This window comes from Carassius auratus, unplaced genomic scaffold (genome assembly GCF_003368295.1).
Source record: "Carassius auratus strain Wakin unplaced genomic scaffold, ASM336829v1 scaf_tig00004557, whole genome shotgun sequence".
NCBI lineage: Eukaryota > Metazoa > Chordata > Actinopteri > Cypriniformes > Cyprinidae > Carassius > Carassius auratus.
The window spans coordinates 1,076,790-1,094,849 of record NW_020523604.1 but is presented as its reverse complement, the minus strand read 5'-3'; the positions used below and the strand labels follow the sequence as shown (position 1 = coordinate 1,094,849).

The 18,060-nt window shown below is 36.8% G+C and overlaps 2 protein-coding genes across 3 annotated transcripts in view; one reads left to right on the top strand and one right to left on the bottom strand.

The window, feature by feature from the left end:
• arhgef25a (Rho guanine nucleotide exchange factor (GEF) 25a) overlaps nt 1–3,878 on the bottom strand; it is a 60,560-nt gene extending 56,682 nt beyond the window's left edge. Inside the window, exons 1-2 of the mRNA XM_026243950.1 lie at nt 3,264–3,878; nt 1,105–1,243 (exon numbers count right to left, since the gene is read on the bottom strand). Of these exons, the coding sequence (XP_026099735.1) occupies nt 1,105–1,243; nt 3,264–3,491 (367 nt within the window). The 5' untranslated portion in view covers nt 3,492–3,878. The remainder of the gene's footprint in view (nt 1–1,104; nt 1,244–3,263) is intronic.
• A 2,649-nt stretch (nt 3,879–6,527) lies between these two features.
• LOC113070554 (photoreceptor ankyrin repeat protein) lies at nt 6,528–17,590 on the top strand. 2 transcript variants are annotated; one of them, XM_026243947.1, is made up of 5 exons: nt 6,528–6,640; nt 14,213–14,571; nt 14,690–14,819; nt 14,901–15,041; nt 16,393–17,590. In XM_026243947.1, exons 2-5 carry the CDS (start codon nt 14,293–14,295, stop codon nt 17,205–17,207), a joined length of 1,365 nt encoding a protein of 454 aa, XP_026099732.1. In that variant the 5' UTR covers nt 6,528–6,640; nt 14,213–14,292; the 3' UTR covers nt 17,208–17,590. The 2 variants fall into 2 exon arrangements, with proteins under 2 accessions (XP_026099732.1, XP_026099734.1); XM_026243949.1 differs by lacking the exon at nt 6,528–6,640 and adding an exon at nt 10,265–10,688.
• Nucleotides 17,591–18,060: the final 470 nt, after the last annotated feature.

Here is an 18,060-nt window from a genome sequence, read left to right as displayed (position 1 = left end):
TCTTTGCAACCTTACAGATCTTCATTATGCACCGAGAGCTTGTAACACTCCAAAGAGAAAGGAAAATTATAAATCGCATCATATGACCCCTTTAAATATTACATTTTATTAAAGTTGTTATTTTTCCATGTTTTATTTCAAATGTCTGAATTTTTAAACATATTTATGCATTTAAAAAACTTATATAGCACACATTTTCTTAGATGTGAAGTTTTAAGATCAACTGCATCGCTATACATTATTATTATTATTTAGGTGCTTTCTTGTTTTATTTATTTATTTTTTATTTATTTTTTAGATGCTACATCTTCATCATCAAGAATATCCAGGTCATAGGCTGGAGAAACAAGGAAACATCCGAGTACTGAGAAGCATTCACTGGGTGTTTTCAAACAGGTTGCTTAAACACCCCATCTTCCATTGGTTAGTCAAACAGTTAGTCCATCCCCAAACCAATGCCATTGGTTCAGCATCTGTTACTAATATTCTGCTAATGGAATGGTCAAACAAACAGATCAATGTTTTGATAGTGCCACAGTGTTTACACTTTTCAATGAAACAAACTACACCTTTAAATCTTAGGTGAAGTTATTTTCAGCCCATGCTGAAACCATTATGATTTCATGTGAGGACCCAAAACATGCTGATAGTGTTAACTGCACTTGTAAATATTTGGCAAACCCTAAACACTGTAGGCCAGAATGTTTGTTTGTACTGCGGGTTGAGTGCAGCAGAAAGACGCCTTTTTCAGCCCATAATAAGGATATCACTCTATCATTAAGCATATTGCTCAGATCAAAACAACTCCTGATATCACATGGAAGTGAGACGTAGTTCAAACAGAAATGATAGCTGCTTTAAACAGGAACATGGTCTTATATCAACATGAACACTGGCATACACTCCTTCGTTACTGAAGGTCAAGATTGCACCAAGTCAATCTTCAAACTCCATGTTCTTTTTTTTTTTTCTTTTTTTTTTTATGTGCCTTGGAACCATATCCATCACGTTGGAGTTGATCACTGGCCACTCTTGTTGTGCATGTTTAACCTGTTAATAGTCATGTCAAGCAACATTTGACCAAATATGGTTGTTGTGTCTTACTTGCTCTGTCTCTTCTTCGTACTCTTTCCAGGCTGTCCCGGGACATATCATCCCAGTTCAGTTCCTCTGTGTCCCATGGGCGTTGTTTTCCTGTTTTCTGTTCCTGTGTCACACCCAGGTGCTCAATACTCTCTGAGTTCTACGACCAAAGATGGACAGTCACAAATTATACTTGAAATGTATTCAGATGTCAACATATAAACTTTAAAGATGGGAGATTTTAAATTACATATTTTATTTGACATATTAGATATTTGTGACCCTGTCTGTAAAATCCAGGCTAAAGTCTTCAAAGCTAATTATGAAATATCAAAGTTTGATTTTAACCATTAATTACACTATGATTTCAATCTTTGGCAATCTTATGGCATATTAAAGATATCAAGGTTCAAGATACATTTTCTTTACCTTATGAAGGATGATTTTAGAAAGCAGTAAATCACAAAATAATAACTTTAAGCTGGGTTTTCACAGACCAGGGTCATATTTATTTAATTATTTACTGATTTAATTCATAGTTTGCTATTTTCACACACAGACACACACACAATGATTAAAGAATGTTTAAACATGTTCATATAATAGTTTCAGTTTAGTGATGTTTGTGAATGCCGTTTCTGATGCCCTCGAAGATTGCATTTCTATAGTTCATGAAAAATACAGTAAAATACAGCAATATTGTTCTATTGCGAAGTATTATTACAATAAGAAAATACTGTTTTAACATATTAAACTAATATATTATGAAATGCAATTTACTCCTGTGACCACATAGATGGACATTTTTGCCATTTAATTCAATCTAGGTTGAGCCAAAACAAATACTACAGACTGCCAGTAAAAGAGAAAAAACATTTAAGAGATCCAAAGGTTGACTATAACTACAAGATAACGATAATATTTTGGGGATTCTTTATCCAGAAGACTGATAGTGAAATGGGACATTTTTATTTATGTCAGATTTACTTCTAAGTTCTTAACAGAAGGTTTCTACCATCCAGTCTTAACATTCCTCACACAAATGTTTTCTTCCTCAGACTTTATTTTGGAAAGAGCAATGGAACTAAAAACGCAAGAGTGGTATTTTAAACCCTCTGCATTGTTGCTCTAAACTATTTGAACTGTATATATGTGTATGTGTGTGTGTGTGTGTGTTATGAGTTTAAGTAAAAAGGTAAAAAGGTATTCTCATTTTTCCTTCATGCCCTTATCATGTCTTACAGTTTGAGTGACAGGTTCATCAGAGTAGTTAAAAAAAGTAACATAAATCAGTATAAAATATTTGGAATGCCTTTAAGAACAGTAAAGAGCTAGTAAGACCTACAGCTTGACAGCTTTTTTGAGAAGACGCCATGCGTGTGTTTGTTTATGAGGAGATGTCTTAATCAGCACTTGTTTCCTGTGCCTGCAAGTGCTCTAAATTCCTGCTAAACACCCAGGAGAGTGTCTTTCGTGTGCCACTGCAACCCGTCACATTCTTGCTTAGTTTTCTTCCGAAATGCTCCTATGTCATTCTCTGACTGACTTCATTGTTTATCTCTTAATTCTTTTCATATCGGAAATATGTTCTCATTTAAAAGATCGTTATGAAATCATTTTAAACATGGGTGTTCACAAGGGTCATCTAATCTTTCTATCATCTGTTTTTCTGAAGCTGTACACACGTACAGAGGAAACACACACTCCACATTTTACATTTAAATGTACAATTACACAATCTGGAGCACGTCTGCAAATAGTTCCTTTTGTAAACTGGCACACATTAATTACAGAACTCAAGGCAGTTAGATTGGATGACTGACAATAAGCGTGTCCTTCATGCATCTTTTTCTGATTTCACTGGCCGTTAATCTTTATCATCTCTGAATAAATAACAGGAACTGCTCCGTGAATTATGGTAATGACCGTGCTAAGTTACAGGAAATTTTAAATGCATGTGAATTGTTCTCCAAACACGCAAAACCAGCTGCCGTTCATTATTTTGAGTTACATGCGAATCCCGTTTAAATATATGAAAGCAAATGCTGCTTAAAATAAAACCTAAAGCCTCTCAAAGCACAAAATAAGCACAGATATTATTGTGCAATAGTCACATGTGTGTTGCATTAATATTGTTCAACAACTAAGTACAAATGTGAAAGGCCACAGAAGTCACTCACCCACTTCTGACTGGGTATCGCCAGAGATGTCAGCATATCTGCCATAGCCCCCAAAATCTGGTCGGTTCGTCCCTGGTTCTTTGGAAGAGACTTCATATTCCAGCTGCCTCTGTCTTTGTCAATTTTCTTGTCGATATTCCCTCCCTCCTTCAAAGTCCCTCGTACCAGAGCTTTGATTTCGCAGCCCAGCTCCAATTTTCTATGATCCTCTGGAATGCTCTTACACATAAATCATGTATTTCGGAGGATGATGGTCTGTTTTTGTCTAGTTTAAAGTGGACGAGAGAGTGCTGTTGCCCAAACTAAAGCGTCTTCTCTGGCTCCTGTCCTTCACACAGGTGGGAAGGTCTTGTTGTGGGTCTCAGTCAGGCCTTTCTGCTCTTCTCCTAAAGTCAAGGTTGTTCCTAAGAGAGGGTTAACCACACCACATTAAACCGTAAAGATAGCTTTCTGTTCTTTCTCCTTTCCTTTCCTTTCCTTTGAGAAAAGTAACTTGTTTTTGCAAGTTCCTTGGCTTTTGGGACCTTTTGTGAACAGAACATCTAACCGCTCATGAGTCAGCCTTTCTGGATTGTCATTGGCTGTGTGCAACTACCACCCCTTCACCGACTCCTCTCCACCCTCTCTACATCAATTTCATCTTCTATTGTGCCTCCCTTGCACAACAGCACACTGATTCTTAGAACAATCCTCAAGTTTCTGTCCTCCTCCTCTATCTCCTATTTCTCCGTCCTCCTCCTTTTCTTTTTGTACTTTCACCGTCATTCTCACTTCTTGTTTCCTATCCAGTCTGAATGGATGACATATGGCTTTTGGCATGGTGCAAGCATAAAAAGCAGCAGATAACCCAAATAAGGCAGCTGTGCTGGGCTCAGGGCACCATGCAGAAGATGTCAGATATAATTCATAATGGCTGCCCACTTTTAAACTTACAACAAAAGCCTGAGGAAAAGGAGGCTGCCAGAAATTTCTAAACATTATGACATAAGAAGTGTTTCTTAACTTTTTATGTCCTAACCAGTAAGACTTTTAAAACTAAATGTTTTATTTTATTCAGCAAAGATGCACTAAATTGATCTAATGTTACAATAAATAATACATAATTAAAATAAAAGTCTTTTTTAAGGAATGTTACAGTTTACCCAAAAATATCAAGCAGCACAACTTTTTCAGTTGATAATAATAAGCATATTAGAATTATTTTTTTGAAGGATCACTGAAGACTGGTGCAATAACTGCTGATAAATTAGCTTTGCCAACACAACAAATTACATTTTAAAACATATTAAAATAGTAAACAGTTATTTAAAATTTCTAATAACATTTTAAAAATAATATTGCTATTTTAAATGTATTTTTCATCAGAAAAATGCTGTCTTGATGAACGAGACTTCTTTAAAAATGTAAAATAAAATCTTACTGTAAGTGAATTTGGCTAAAAGGATCTGCTAAATAATTAATTGTAAACAAATAATTGTCCTTAATATTATTAAAGTCACATTTAAAGAAAAAACAACCAATACTGTTAAAAACAATTTGGAAAAGTAAAACTAAACTAAAATAAATTTAAATAAATTTATTTCAGTTAAATTTACAGTATAACATACAGTATATATTTATACAGTATATATTTAATCACAGTATAAAATTTAAAACTCTTATAAATCAACTTCATTAAAAGTGAAAAAATTCCTATAGATACAGCTTTTAACATCTTTAAACATACTTTGCCCTGAAATACTAAAACTTAAAAACTGAATATACTAGAAACACTAAACAGAAATTCAAAACAAACTACCTTTTTTACATAGAGTAGCTTATGTATTGTGCTAGAAATCATTCATCCAATTAACCCACCATAAAAAGGCTTTTTGCTGGATGTTTTGTTTACTTATCTAGAACCTGTGCGAGACCCATGCTTATTTTAGCCTTGATATTTTCCAGGTTAAATGAATGACCGTGTCATGATACACATACTTGGGTGGCCCACAATATATGTGTGTGTAGACATACACATTCCTGAGTCTGCTGCTCATTCCCTCTTCACCTGGCCTGGAGTCAAGACACACGTTTATACAATTACAAATGTTAGTCTATTCTCTCTCTCTCTCTCTCTCTCTCTCTCTCTCTCTCTTTCTCTCTCTCTCTCTCTCTCTCTCTCTCATATTACAGCCCAAACCGTACAAATTTGGGTTGGATTTTCATCTAGACAGATGCTTCTGTGATGGTGTGTGTTCACGGACACTGAGATCTGTGAAAAAAAGAGCAGGACGGTGGAAAGGGGAACGTGACCCGCCTGAGCCTCTCAGAGTGGGATCCAAATAGTGTAAAGACGGGCTGTGGAAACACTGCCAAGACTCTAATAATAACTCTGCACATGGCTGTCTTTAGCCTGCTTTTGTGACTAAACTTAGTGCTCAGTAGCCCGTCATCCTGCAAACACTCACCTCATACATGCACGCACACACAAATGCATCATATGGTGTTAATAAGGAGAGCTAAAATGGCAAAATCTGACTAGCTAGTGCTGGTCTCTCTGAAAAAAAAAAGTTTACTACAACATATCATTAGAAGGACATTCAGTACTTTGAACATAACGACAGTGTGCTTTATATAATTATGCTATAATTGCATATAATTAGAATTACCATAGGGTACTGTACTATGCGTGCGTGCGTGCGTGTGTGTGTGTGTGTGTGTGTGTGTGTGTGTGTGTAAACACAGTTTGTACCGTGACTGACATTGAAAAAACAGATTTCTTGCCCTTCACAAACAACCAAACACAGGTCACGCGTTCCTCATTAATTACAGCTCTCTACATGAATATATGATGACTTGGGAACTTCATTTTCATAAAAACTATAAACGAAAGTGCACTTAAATTAACCATGGCAAAACTAAGCACTCATTTGTGCTGAGATCGATTTTGTGATGGTACACCGAGTACCCTGAGAACATTACATAAACAACACCCTATCTAGTAACAAATGCAGTAATGGTGCAGTTTGCTGCCCTCTGCTGGCACAATGAGGAATAAGCACTCAAAAGCGCACTTGTAAAGCAGTAAACATTGCGATATATGTAATTTCCGTGGGATTTTTATTACCAGACACATTTTAACCAACACATATCAGATTTATTTTCTATGAAATCTCTCTCCTCTAGTGGAGAGAGTCGCCCCACTTGAATGATCTCTAAGGCCAACAGAGCTTCCTCTTTCTCTGCCTCATTTCCTGAGTCTTTGCACTGCAATAACTCTTCTGCTTCAGGTCAACAGTCTGCGAAAATAACTGTGGCCGCACATCACCTCTCCGCGTGCTCTCTGAATCCAACTCATCCAGCCAACCCGACGTGAACCAGCTCTAAAAATCCTGAAGGTTTGGCTGGTTTTGCTTTCCACTGAGCAAACACTTTACACACTGGTTTATATAGGCTTATTATCATACTCATGAAGTCAGGGTTATATAAATTTAAAGTCAACCATTAATGCTAACTATATTTTTTAAAAGTGATATTTTGCAAAGAAATGAGGATGACAGGATGACTCGCACTGATTTCTGTTTTTGGTATTTTGGTGTCATTGTGGTCTTGAATGGAGAACTATGAATGGACTTGCTTCTGACATAGAGATCTGAAATGAGTTCCAGTTGTAACTAGGCTACTATAAATAGAGAAAACTGTGAATTTAGTAAAAAAAAATGGAAAAAATTAAATCCATTTGAAATACACCATTCCAGTCACTAAAGTTGGTTTTGTTCAGATTTTACATTCCAAGGCCCTTATGACGTGGGCCAAAATGTATTTTGTGGCTAACCAGAAAATGTGTCAGCTCAATTTGCTGGATAAACCTAAATTAAATCCTTGTACTTTATCGGTTTGTTCTTGTGTTTTTTCACAATACTATGATGTCATGTATAAAGGCCCTACTTTAAGAGTTTCTGCTTTCTCGGCATGATGACATTTCAAAGCACATTGGGCTTTAGTAATCATTTCATACACTTTGTGTATTTATGTGGGCAGAAAAAGTTCTCAGACTTCCATCATATGAGAACTTATGTGAGTTTTGTATATGAGTGTTTCAGCTGATTTTAAATACATTATAAATTTAGACTAAATATTACAACAGGTATTTTTTGGTTATTAAATACAGATCATTTTGGAGCAGCATAAAAGAAAATAGCAGTGATCTAAAACGTCAACAATTATAAATGTCAGCTCTAGAAAAGAGAATAATGTCATTATTCAGGTCAGGTTAGGTCAATGTGGATTTGATTCAGTTCGATGGCATTGATCTTAAAGTTCGTCATTTACAAAATAAATTATATTCAGCTATAAAGCAGCTCTAAAGAATCAATATTAATCTTATTTGGATAAAGCAAGTTCAGTGTTGATTCAATTCCATTTAGTTACTGTGGCAATGTTTCAAAACTTCCTCAATAACTTCAAAGGCAAGAGAAACTGTCATTGTTCAGTTTAGTTCAATTTAGTTCATTGTTCATGGAAAAATAGATCCCAACCCTTGCTTCACACTGCTTTTGACGTCGAAAGATTCTGAAATACTGTCTTGATACTGGAAGCTTGCCTTTATGTCATCGTGAAATGATCTGATCAGGCTTTCCAATTTTCTGAGGTATGTTAAACAGCCAATTCCTGCTGACCACGTCAAATGCCTTGGTAAGATCAATGAAGATGATGTAAAGGGGCATTTGCTGCATTGTCATGTCCTAACGGTAAGAGTGTTGGACTTGCAATTCAAGGGTTGTGAGTTCAAGTCTCGGGTCAGTAGGAATTTTAGGTGGGAGGAGTGACTGTACAGCGCTCTCTCCACCTTCAATAACACGACTTAGGTGTCCTTGATCAAGGCACTGAACCCCCAACTGCTCCATGTGTGCACTTTGGATGGGTTAAACGCAGAGCATGATATCCGAGTATGGGTCACCTTACTTGGCTGTATGGCACTTTCACTTTCGCTTTGTTCCTGTAGTTGCCGGAGAGAGAAGATCATGTACTGCGAGGGTCATGTACTGCGAGGGTCATCTCACTGGACTTGGCTTCAAACCAGTCACTGTTCTTTGAGGTCTTCTTCCCAAAGACTGCAAAGACTGTTTTCTGAATAGACTCACAGAGGTGGTCTCATTTCTCAGAAGCAGAGTTGTGTTGTCTGCAGACCGAGCATCTTAAAAAGATTTGGCAAAATCTTCAACTTTCTCTGTGTAATGCATCATGAAGGTGTAGGTGCGAGGCTTCCCAGCTTGTCTGGTACGATGCAGTTTATTAGGTTGTAGCCTGATCTTGCAACACACTAAAGAGTGGTCTGTGTCGCAGTCTGCACTGTTGTAAGTGCAGGTGAGGAGCACAATCTTAAGGCGTGTTCATTTGACAATGCCCATATCCAGCTGGTGCCAGTGCTTTGAGCAAGGATGTCTCCATGACCCTTTGTATTGAGGCTTCGTCTTTTATTTTTCCCTGAGAAAACCCATTTCATCTAAGCGTGTTTCTTGCAATACAGCTATGTCAACCAGCAGTCTCAGGAGATCGGTGTTATTGACGGCTTTCTTTCTCACATCACTGATATTTTGGATAACTTCTAATAATTCTATTGTCATTGTACATATATTCCAACCTCCTCTTTTGTCTGATGTTTGATCTTGTTACTTTCTTGCCTGGTGCAGATCTTACAATCTGCTTGTAGAAGTTTTCCTAATCCCCAAGCACCCATTGGGGAAGGCAGACTATGATGGGACAACACATATTTGGCTAGGGGCTGCCCAGCCTAGGCAGGTTGTAGCTGTCCAATGAGAGTCGAGGATCTCTCCCACTGTCAGAAGCAACCCCTGGTGCTATGCTCTATGCAAACTGAACTGTAGCTTATAACTGGTAAACTGCTGCTTTTTTGATGCCATGAGGCGAAGCTGGAGTGACCTTTCCAGGGTGCAAGCCAGGGCAGGAGAATATATAAAAAGAGAAACAAACTGTTGCCCATGCAGCAGGTCCCCCCTCCAAAGGAGCAGCAGAAGTGGGTACAGTTTCAAAGCAAAAAATGTCACTGGAGTTGCCAGAATGTTGCTGAAAAAGCAGCAGACCACCTTAGCGAGATTCCCCATTATCAAGTTGCTGCAAGGCAGCTGGGGTTTGAAATCAAAGTTTTCCTTCTCCTAACCATATAATAGTAAAATAGGACCACTCTTTGTCTGATCTCTCATCTGGGACCAGTTTGCCTAGGGTGACCGTACCAGAAGATTTAGCTCCCGACAAAACAGCTCCCAGGGAGCTTAAACCCCTCCACCACGCTAAGGTTGTGATCCAAGGAGAGGACATAGTAGTGTCAAATTTGTTCTTATCCAGTATTGTCAGTGCAGTCAAATCGATAATATTTCTGAAAGCTGATTCTCTTTTAAGACTCCTTTTAAACCCCAACGATTCCTCCTCTAACCTAACAATACAAACCTCTTAAAATTTCAGTGCAAAAGCATTTGTACTTAGATTTCACACACAATGTGCATATGTGGGTATGTGTATGTGAATGAGACACATTGTTTTGACTAAATTATAAGTTCCTCAATACATTGAAAATCATTAGATTTTTTAAAATCTAATTAGTTACACATTCATAAGCCCTAAAATTGGCCAGTTGGCCAAGAAATGACTATGATATTGGAAAAAGAACTAATTTCAGTTTCAGACTATGATTTTTCACGTGACTGCTGCAAGATGAGCAACGTCTGGCTGTAAGATGTGTGACACAAGGTGTTATCTGGGTTTCTCTGATATACTTAAGCTTTTTTAATTGGCTAAACTCTACCATATTCTGATCCATAGCTATTTCAGGGCACATATGAGACAGGCGGTTTGAAGGCATGTCTGGCAGAAATGGGAAAGGAACAATACAATAATCACTAGAAAATCAATTAGCGGCAGGATGATTATAATAACTGCAGCAAAGTTCATAATACTCTTCCCAGAATACACATACTCTGTGAGGTGTTCTGTTTTATGGATTATAAGTGTAAAAAAATTTAGTGCTTGTATTGAATGGCATACATCAGCAATACATTTCACAGGTTATTGTAAAATAGCTTGTTGCTCTCAATAAAAAAGTATCTTTTTTTAGTCAGTCAAAGAGAAAAATGCCCGCTCAGACTGGAGAAATGAAGCAGTCTTTACAACCTAAAACCACAGACTCCTGGCAGCTGCCATTTCTGAATGTTAATCCATAAATCTCCTGTAATCAGGATGAGTGGCCATGCCTGTCTTAACAGAGCACCTGTGTCAAGATTTGGAAAGATTCTTCAGTGATGGGAGGCCTAAGTGCCTGATCGACCAGCGGGATCAGGCAGTCCATAGTAAGAATCCATACTGGGAGGACTAAACAGACACAGCAGGAGCCGTGGACAATGCTAAAACATATTCTGAGCACTTTTAATGGTGAGATACAATGGATGTGTTTATTGATTTGGTGCATATAGATTTTTTTTAAAAACTGGGAAATAAGTATCAGTTGCTGAAAGGGCACGTAAACTGTTACAACAAAGAAGAAACATTGACAGGTTTTTATAAAAACAGCAGATTTTGTCTAAAAAAATTAAAATAAACAGTTTTAGCAGTTTTGTGTAATTACATGTATGCATTTAGCAGACGCTTTTATCCAAAGTGACTTACAGTGTATTCAGGCTATACCATTTTTTTACCAGTATGTGTGTTCCCTGGGAATTGAACCTATGACCTTTTGCACTGCTACCACTAAGCCACAGGAAAACTTATATATTTATTTAAGTAAAATGTAGAAATTGCATGAAAATTTAAGTATCCTCATTGTGTAATACAAAACTATATTAAGCTGGAGTCACTCCCAAAATCTGTTTTTTATTGGGCAGTCTCTTGGGGATCCCTAAAAGTTTGCATGGGGCGTAACAGGAAGTAAATAAGATTTTTTTTTACTTGTAAATTAGGAGAGAGAGGTTTTGTAATGTTTATGTGGATCTACTTCCCAAAGTTCATTTATTCAGTCCTGCTGTGGGATGTCTTCAGATAATATACTGCTTAATAAGCATAAAATAAGTTAAAACATTATGTGCAGATGCTGCATATGGGAGCCAAACTGTTGGAAACTATGTGTCAAAATACCTTTAAATGTCCTATGGTGTGACGTGCTGTAATAATACACACAGCAGTTATATTTTATTATAAATATTGTGCATGCATTTGTTATGGCACTATATAAATTGTAGCACTAGTGAAACTTCTTGGAATAAAAAACACTGTCACACCACAGAACCACTGAAACTTAAAACTTGGTTAAAAGTGGACAGTTAACAGAAGTGAAACGACCACCATCTAAAAACAAACTTTCTCTTAAACAAACATATATGTGCATAAATCTCTTGATCAGACTGTTTATGTGGCATTAACGGGGAATGTTTTCCCATCCTCGCTACTCCCTTCTGTCTCTCTTTCTCTCTCTCTCTCTCTCTCTCTCACACACACACACACACACACACGCCTTTATGTCAGTCTTCACTGGCCGCTGTGCTAACAGAAACAGAGGCTAAATATAGCTGGGAAAGCACTGTGAGAGCAAATATGTTCTTTAAAAAAAAAAAAAAAAAAAAAAATGTTAAAACAATGGTTCTTTTCATTCCCTTGCAAAATTTTCCATCAAATTGTATTAACAATGATGCATGTGGATGCACTTTCTGTAAAAAAAAAAATATCCATTTAGTAGCTTTTATTAAAGACTTACATGAGTAACCTAAGCATAAAGGAATAGTTAATCCGAAAATGAAAATTTTCTAAAAATGTACTCTCAGGATGGCTGAGATATAGATGAGTTTGTTAATCATCAGAACAATTTTGAAGGAATGTTGCATTTACATCACTTGCTTACCATTGGATCCTCTGTAGTGAATGGGTGCCGTCAGAATGAGAGTTACAGTACCTGACAAAAATACCTGACAAAAACATCACAATAAATTGTGATAAACAAACCCATCATTAAGACCTTTTATCTTCAAACCATTTCTTCTGGCAAGTCCTCAATCAATAATATTCCTTTCTCCACTAAAAAATCTGTATCTAAATCGGGAGACAAACAGGAAGAGATCAAGTGCTATTTACAAGCGAAAACAAATATTTAATGTGGATTTTGGTGTGAGAGAACAACAGTGGATGGAAGTGTTTTAATGTATTATGGACTCACACCAATAGTGTTATTGTAGCTCATGGATATTTGGGCCAGAAGTGACAGTTTAAAGTTAAAACGCCTTTTACAAGCATGCATTAACTGATGGACTGGAGTCATGTAAATTAGGCAACTTGTGTATTATTGTGATGTTTTTATCAGCTTTTTAAAATCTTTTCCTGATGGCATCCATTCACTGCAGAGGCTCAGTTGATGCGCAAATGATGTAATGCTACATTTCTGCAGAACTTTTCCAATGAAAATACAAACTCATCAACATCTTGGATGGCCCAGGGGTGAATAAATACAGCAAGTGTTTATTTTTGGACGAACTATCCCTTTAAGTGCCTTTCACAATTTCTTGCTCCTAGGTATTTAAAAGTGGGAAGTGAAAATGTTCTTAACTATGATGAATTTGATTAGTCAAGAGTCAGGCCTTGGCTGACACATAAGAAGACACATTACTCATGAGGTTAAAATTTGACTAACTGAATCTGTTCTCCTGAGCCATTAGCACAATCTGCTCTTTCCAAACCATTTACAGAATTGCACCAAGTGTTCAGTTCAGCACATTCTTCTCATTAAAACCAGAAATTAAAGTCAGAATATCAATGTGTTATGCTTGACTTGTGAAATGATTGCCCATTTTGCAGTATGTTTAGTTTGGCATACACTTACTGACCTTGTTTTCAACCTTTGAATATTTTCAGAAAGCCTGTACAAAAGTTCATAGGTTTCTTCTCATTCACATTCATCATGTTTGTTACTTAAACTTTGTGCTTCCTAAGTTCCGACTTCAGTCAAATAAATAATAGTAACTGCTCTCCTGTTATCATCTACCTATAAATAGTTTTATCCCAGATATAGCTATAGTGAAGCTGTTCACATACATTGAGCCTGTTACAGCATAGCTGAGTAAAGTTGTGCAGATTACCATCTTTCAATCACAACAACGTTCACCTCAGGTGAGACTCTTCATCCTGTTCAGCCCTGAACCATTCTCTGTCTGAGATGTGCCACTGTGCCACCTATTCAAGCAAAGTGATCACAAATTAAATAAAATGATATTTGAATGAATTATATTTAATGTAATTATATAGTTAAATACTAAAAAGCCGCAAATGGCTACAAAAATAGCACTATGAACGTGAAAAATAAAGCTACCAAAAGGGGGGACATTGTTTCTTGAAAAAAAAAGAAAAAGTAAGTTAATAAGTAAATAAATAAATTCCTTCATCAGTATTTTCGCTTTGTTTCCCAGTATAAAATAACTGAACATTAAAAACAATACTGTTTGTGTATTGTTTAAAGTTATTACGGAGATCATTTGAGTGAGTGTGATCACATGTTGCCACTTCTGGGTGTTTATCATTTTAATTTATAATAATTTACTTTTAATTATAATTAATTTATTATATAAGATTGGCAAGCTGTTTTTTTTTTCTTTAGTTTAAGATAATTACTCACTGAAAATGGTTACATTTGTGGATTTTCATGTTTTTAAATGTAACATTTAAGTTATTCTGATGTTGTACATTAAAAATACATTATTCTGCCAGTGATTTTTGCTAATTAAAAAAACATAATAATAAAAAAACAATTATTTTTTTAGATCAGGCTTTCTTTTTTTTTTTTTTTTTTTAACTACAGCACTATGTAAAATAAGTCTTTGTCATAAAAGAAAAAAATTAGCTCATATGTATTCCAGTACATTTTGCATCCAGTACATCAAAGCGTGGTTTCAGCTTTACATTTATCTTTATCTTTGCAGATTCCAGAGAGGGATCGGCGAGGACACAGATGATGATAAAGTGCCTGCTGAGCGTGTGAGTCCTGGCTCGTGCTGGCCAGATGGCTGAGGTTAAAGTCACGGTGCAAGAGGATCCAAATCTGGGCTCCGGTCCAGATGAGGATGCCTCTGAATTGTCAGATTCTGAGAATGATTCAGATTCTGGGAGTGTGCTGTCAGATGACTCTGTGCTCCCGGACTATGAACGGGAAGATGCCAGTGGAGGCTCTGCCAACACCTTGTACCAAGCCTGTGCCAAGAACAATGCGGCAGCCCTCCGCCGAGTTCTGGAGAGAGGTGTTACAAGAGAAGAAGTCATGGAACTAGACATAAATGGCAGGGTAGGGATTCAGATAACCTTATTACCCATAAAGCATCATCCATATGACAGAAACTTGGCAGAAGAGATGGTTTATATCATTTTCTATGCTGACAAATCCTTTTCTTGATCTCTGATAGAACGGTCTGATGGTGGCAGTCTCAAAAGGCTTTCTGGATCTGGTGTATGGACTCGATCAGTGCCCATTTCTGGATATCAATCATCAGGATAATGATGGCAACACTGCACTCATGATTGCTGCACAGGCTGGTAGGCTCTTTATTAAAACAAACAAAAAATATATACATATACAAAGGACCTAATTCCCGATTCTCTCTATAAATACTCCAGGTTTTGTAATCATCCTCACCTACATCCTAAATTACTTCAGCAGTGTGGACATGGAGCTCCGGGACAACCGAGGCTTCACCGCACTCCTCAAGGCAGTCATGCAGGGCAGTGATGACTGTGTGGCTTCTCTGCTCATGGCTGGTACGTTATTTTAGGACTGTAATAATTAGTTTACAGACTGACAAGGTCAGAGAGATGAGATCCTACCAGCTTCCCTTAAGCAATCTGGATAGCAATCTGGATGAAGTTAATTGGTGCATAATATTGAAAACCATGGGGTGATGTTCCTGTCTTCCAAGGTATGTAAAGAACTTTTGAAGAACAGTAGCACAGTGACGTGGTGACACGACAAGTGCGAGCAGGTTTAAAAGATGAACCTGAGGACATTTTCTTTCCTGATCCCTGATAATCGTTTAGCCCTCACGGCAAGGTAATGGATTAGCCATGAGTGCACTTACAAGTGATTATTTAGACCTGACAATTTACTTCACTAGGCAGGTAGTCAAGATGTCAGTAGGTTTTTCACTTATCTAAATACAATAAATTGAACATTCTTTACAATAATAATGTTATCACTTGCACTTGCAGTGGTCTTGAATTGTATTACATTTGTCATGACACAGGACAAGTGAATACTGGTTACGTAATAAAAATTGAGCAAGATAATAATAATAATAGGCTTATAACAACAATAACAAAATATTATAAATGTCAAATATATACAATTAATTTTGATTATATTAATTAGTTCTTAATTACTATATCATTTTATGGTGTACCCCATTTAATCATTTAATTAAATAACATAATTTAAGTACCCCAACTTGAAAGATAATAAAATGTCTTGTCCTCAAAAATCATGTGAAAGTGTTTTACTCTGCTTGTAGAAATGTACAATCCTTCAAGAATAGACATTGATGTTATACCTAAAGTCGCCACTTAGCGGGGTAAAAATTAATGCTTATGTTTTTCTAATCTTACAACCAATAATGTTCACACTTTTAAGCATTTCCAACCTAAGATGATTTTGTCATGTTGATTTAAGACATGTTCATCTTTTGTTGATCCTGGATAACATTACTGTACAAAAATACAAACCCAATCCCAATCCCTACCCCTAACCTAACCTTACCCATAATTTATCCCTAAAATCAGAGGGCAATTATGGCTGATTAAAAACAATGGTATAGAAGCACCCAATCCTGATTGTTAACCCTAAAAATTACCATGATTCTTTTCATTTTCAGACCTTTTTTGAAATATAATGCAATCTCTTTCAAATTTACAGCAAACCGGCAGATAAATAGATACGTCATAAATATAGTTTTATTCTTAAGTATTACACTATAAAGAATGTGCTATAAAAAGCACACTTTTTTTTCTATTTTTACAAAAATATGCATTTGGATATCTGGCTAACAGAATGGATTTTTAGTATGTAAGCTATGAGGAAGAAATGTAATATAGTCTTCTTATGTCTCTGCTTTGCTAGGAGCCAATGTAAATGTTGTGGATGCCACAAGGGAGAAGGATATACGAGAATGGGCTCTGAAGACAGGTCGTTTTGAGACATTAAACAGACTTAGACGGCTGGAGAGCAGACCTCAGGCTGAACAATTCTGTGAAAAATATGTAGCAGAGTGGCCAGAACTGAAGGAGCTAGTGGCCAAGGCCACAGCCACAAAAAGCACAGGACAGAAAATTGCCCATCGACTGAAATCCACATTCACATTTAGTTTTCCACATGACCCTCAGGACAATGGCATCATGGACCATATGGTGCGCATAACCACAAGCATCCACAGTCCCTTGGTGGTAACCGGATGCCGTCCTCTTTGTCCATTGAGCCCGCCGGAGATTGGAAAGAGGCGTCTGGCTGTACCTGAACTGATGCAGATGCACCCTGGGAAAAAGCTTGAGGAACATGGGATGCGGCACAGCAATGGCTCCATCTCTGTCACATCTACCTCTGCCACTTCTGTATCGCTGGGCTCATGCTGCTCCGACTCAGAGCAGAGAGGCAGCGTACTCTCCCTGGCCTCCAATGTAGTCCGCAAGCTTGTCCCGCGCAGTATGGCCCGTCACAATACTGTGTTCCCCACTGGCTGCGTTCCCCAAATCAAAGTAACTAAGTCTGGAGAGCCAACGCCCAAGAAAGAGAAAAAGAAAAAGCTAACCAAAGGTTACCTAGAGCCACCGATATGGAAGTATAAGGAGGCTAAAGAGGAGAAGAAAAAAGAGAAGAAAAAGGAAAAAGCAGAACAAGAGAAAATGGATAAAAGAGCCAAGAAAAAAGCTAAAAAATAAATAAGCTCCCAACAGGTTGCCGTGATACTCTCAGATTTGTCTGCTATCATTCCAGACCTTTAATTTCTGAGTTAAAGGGAAATGGATCTTGCTTTCACAGTCTTTTTAAATGAATGGATAGCAGGGTCAAGGCAGTCTAAAGACATCTGATTCATTTACATAACCTCAATACGATTAATACCTCTCCAACAACCAGAAGGCCTGTATTTACACTGTTTCAGGTCTTCTTCTTTAAGCCCACGATACTTAATGTGTTTGCTAAGGCCACATTATTCATTGTAATGGATCATTTTACAAAAGACTTTTTAAGCTACACTATCGTTCAGAAGTTTGTTTTCAGTATGGTTTATCATTTTTAATGTTTTTGAAAGTCTCGTGTTCACCAAGGCTGCATGTATTCAATACAGTAAAAGCAGAATTTTTATGAAATATTACAACATTAAGTGTTTTCTATTTTGTTTTAAAATTTACATTTTCCTGTGATGGCAAAGCTAAATTTTCATTGATGAATAAAGGTGTAAGAAAGAGAGAAAGAAAGAAAGCCCTCAAACTTTAAAATGGTAGTGTAATTTTCTCTGTACTGTTATTGTCATTTGTCTGTATTACACTTTTATGTAAGCACTTTAATAGTCATTTATTATACAGGCAAAGGGACAATTACAATATTTATCTTTCCTCTTTGCCTCTATGCAATTACATTTGAAATGAAAAGGATGTATGAATTTGTTCATTATTTTGTGTTTTTGTGTCTCAGGGAAAGCACTTATTGTGTACATTATAGGCAGGTATAAATGACCCCTTGAAAAGAAAAATCTATGCAACATAAATAATAATGTAATTATTATTATTAATT

Coding starts and splice junctions, on each gene's coding strand:
- LOC113070554 (XM_026243947.1), top strand. CDS start 14,293: ATGGCTGAGGTTAAAGTCACGGTGCAAGAGGATCCAAATCTGGGCTCC. Junction 14,572..14,689: donor AACTAGACATAAATGGCAGG/GTAGGGATTCAG, acceptor GATCTCTGATAG/AACGGTCTGATGGTGGCAGT. Junction 15,042..16,392: donor GGCTTCTCTGCTCATGGCTG/GTACGTTATTTT, acceptor CTGCTTTGCTAG/GAGCCAATGTAAATGTTGTG.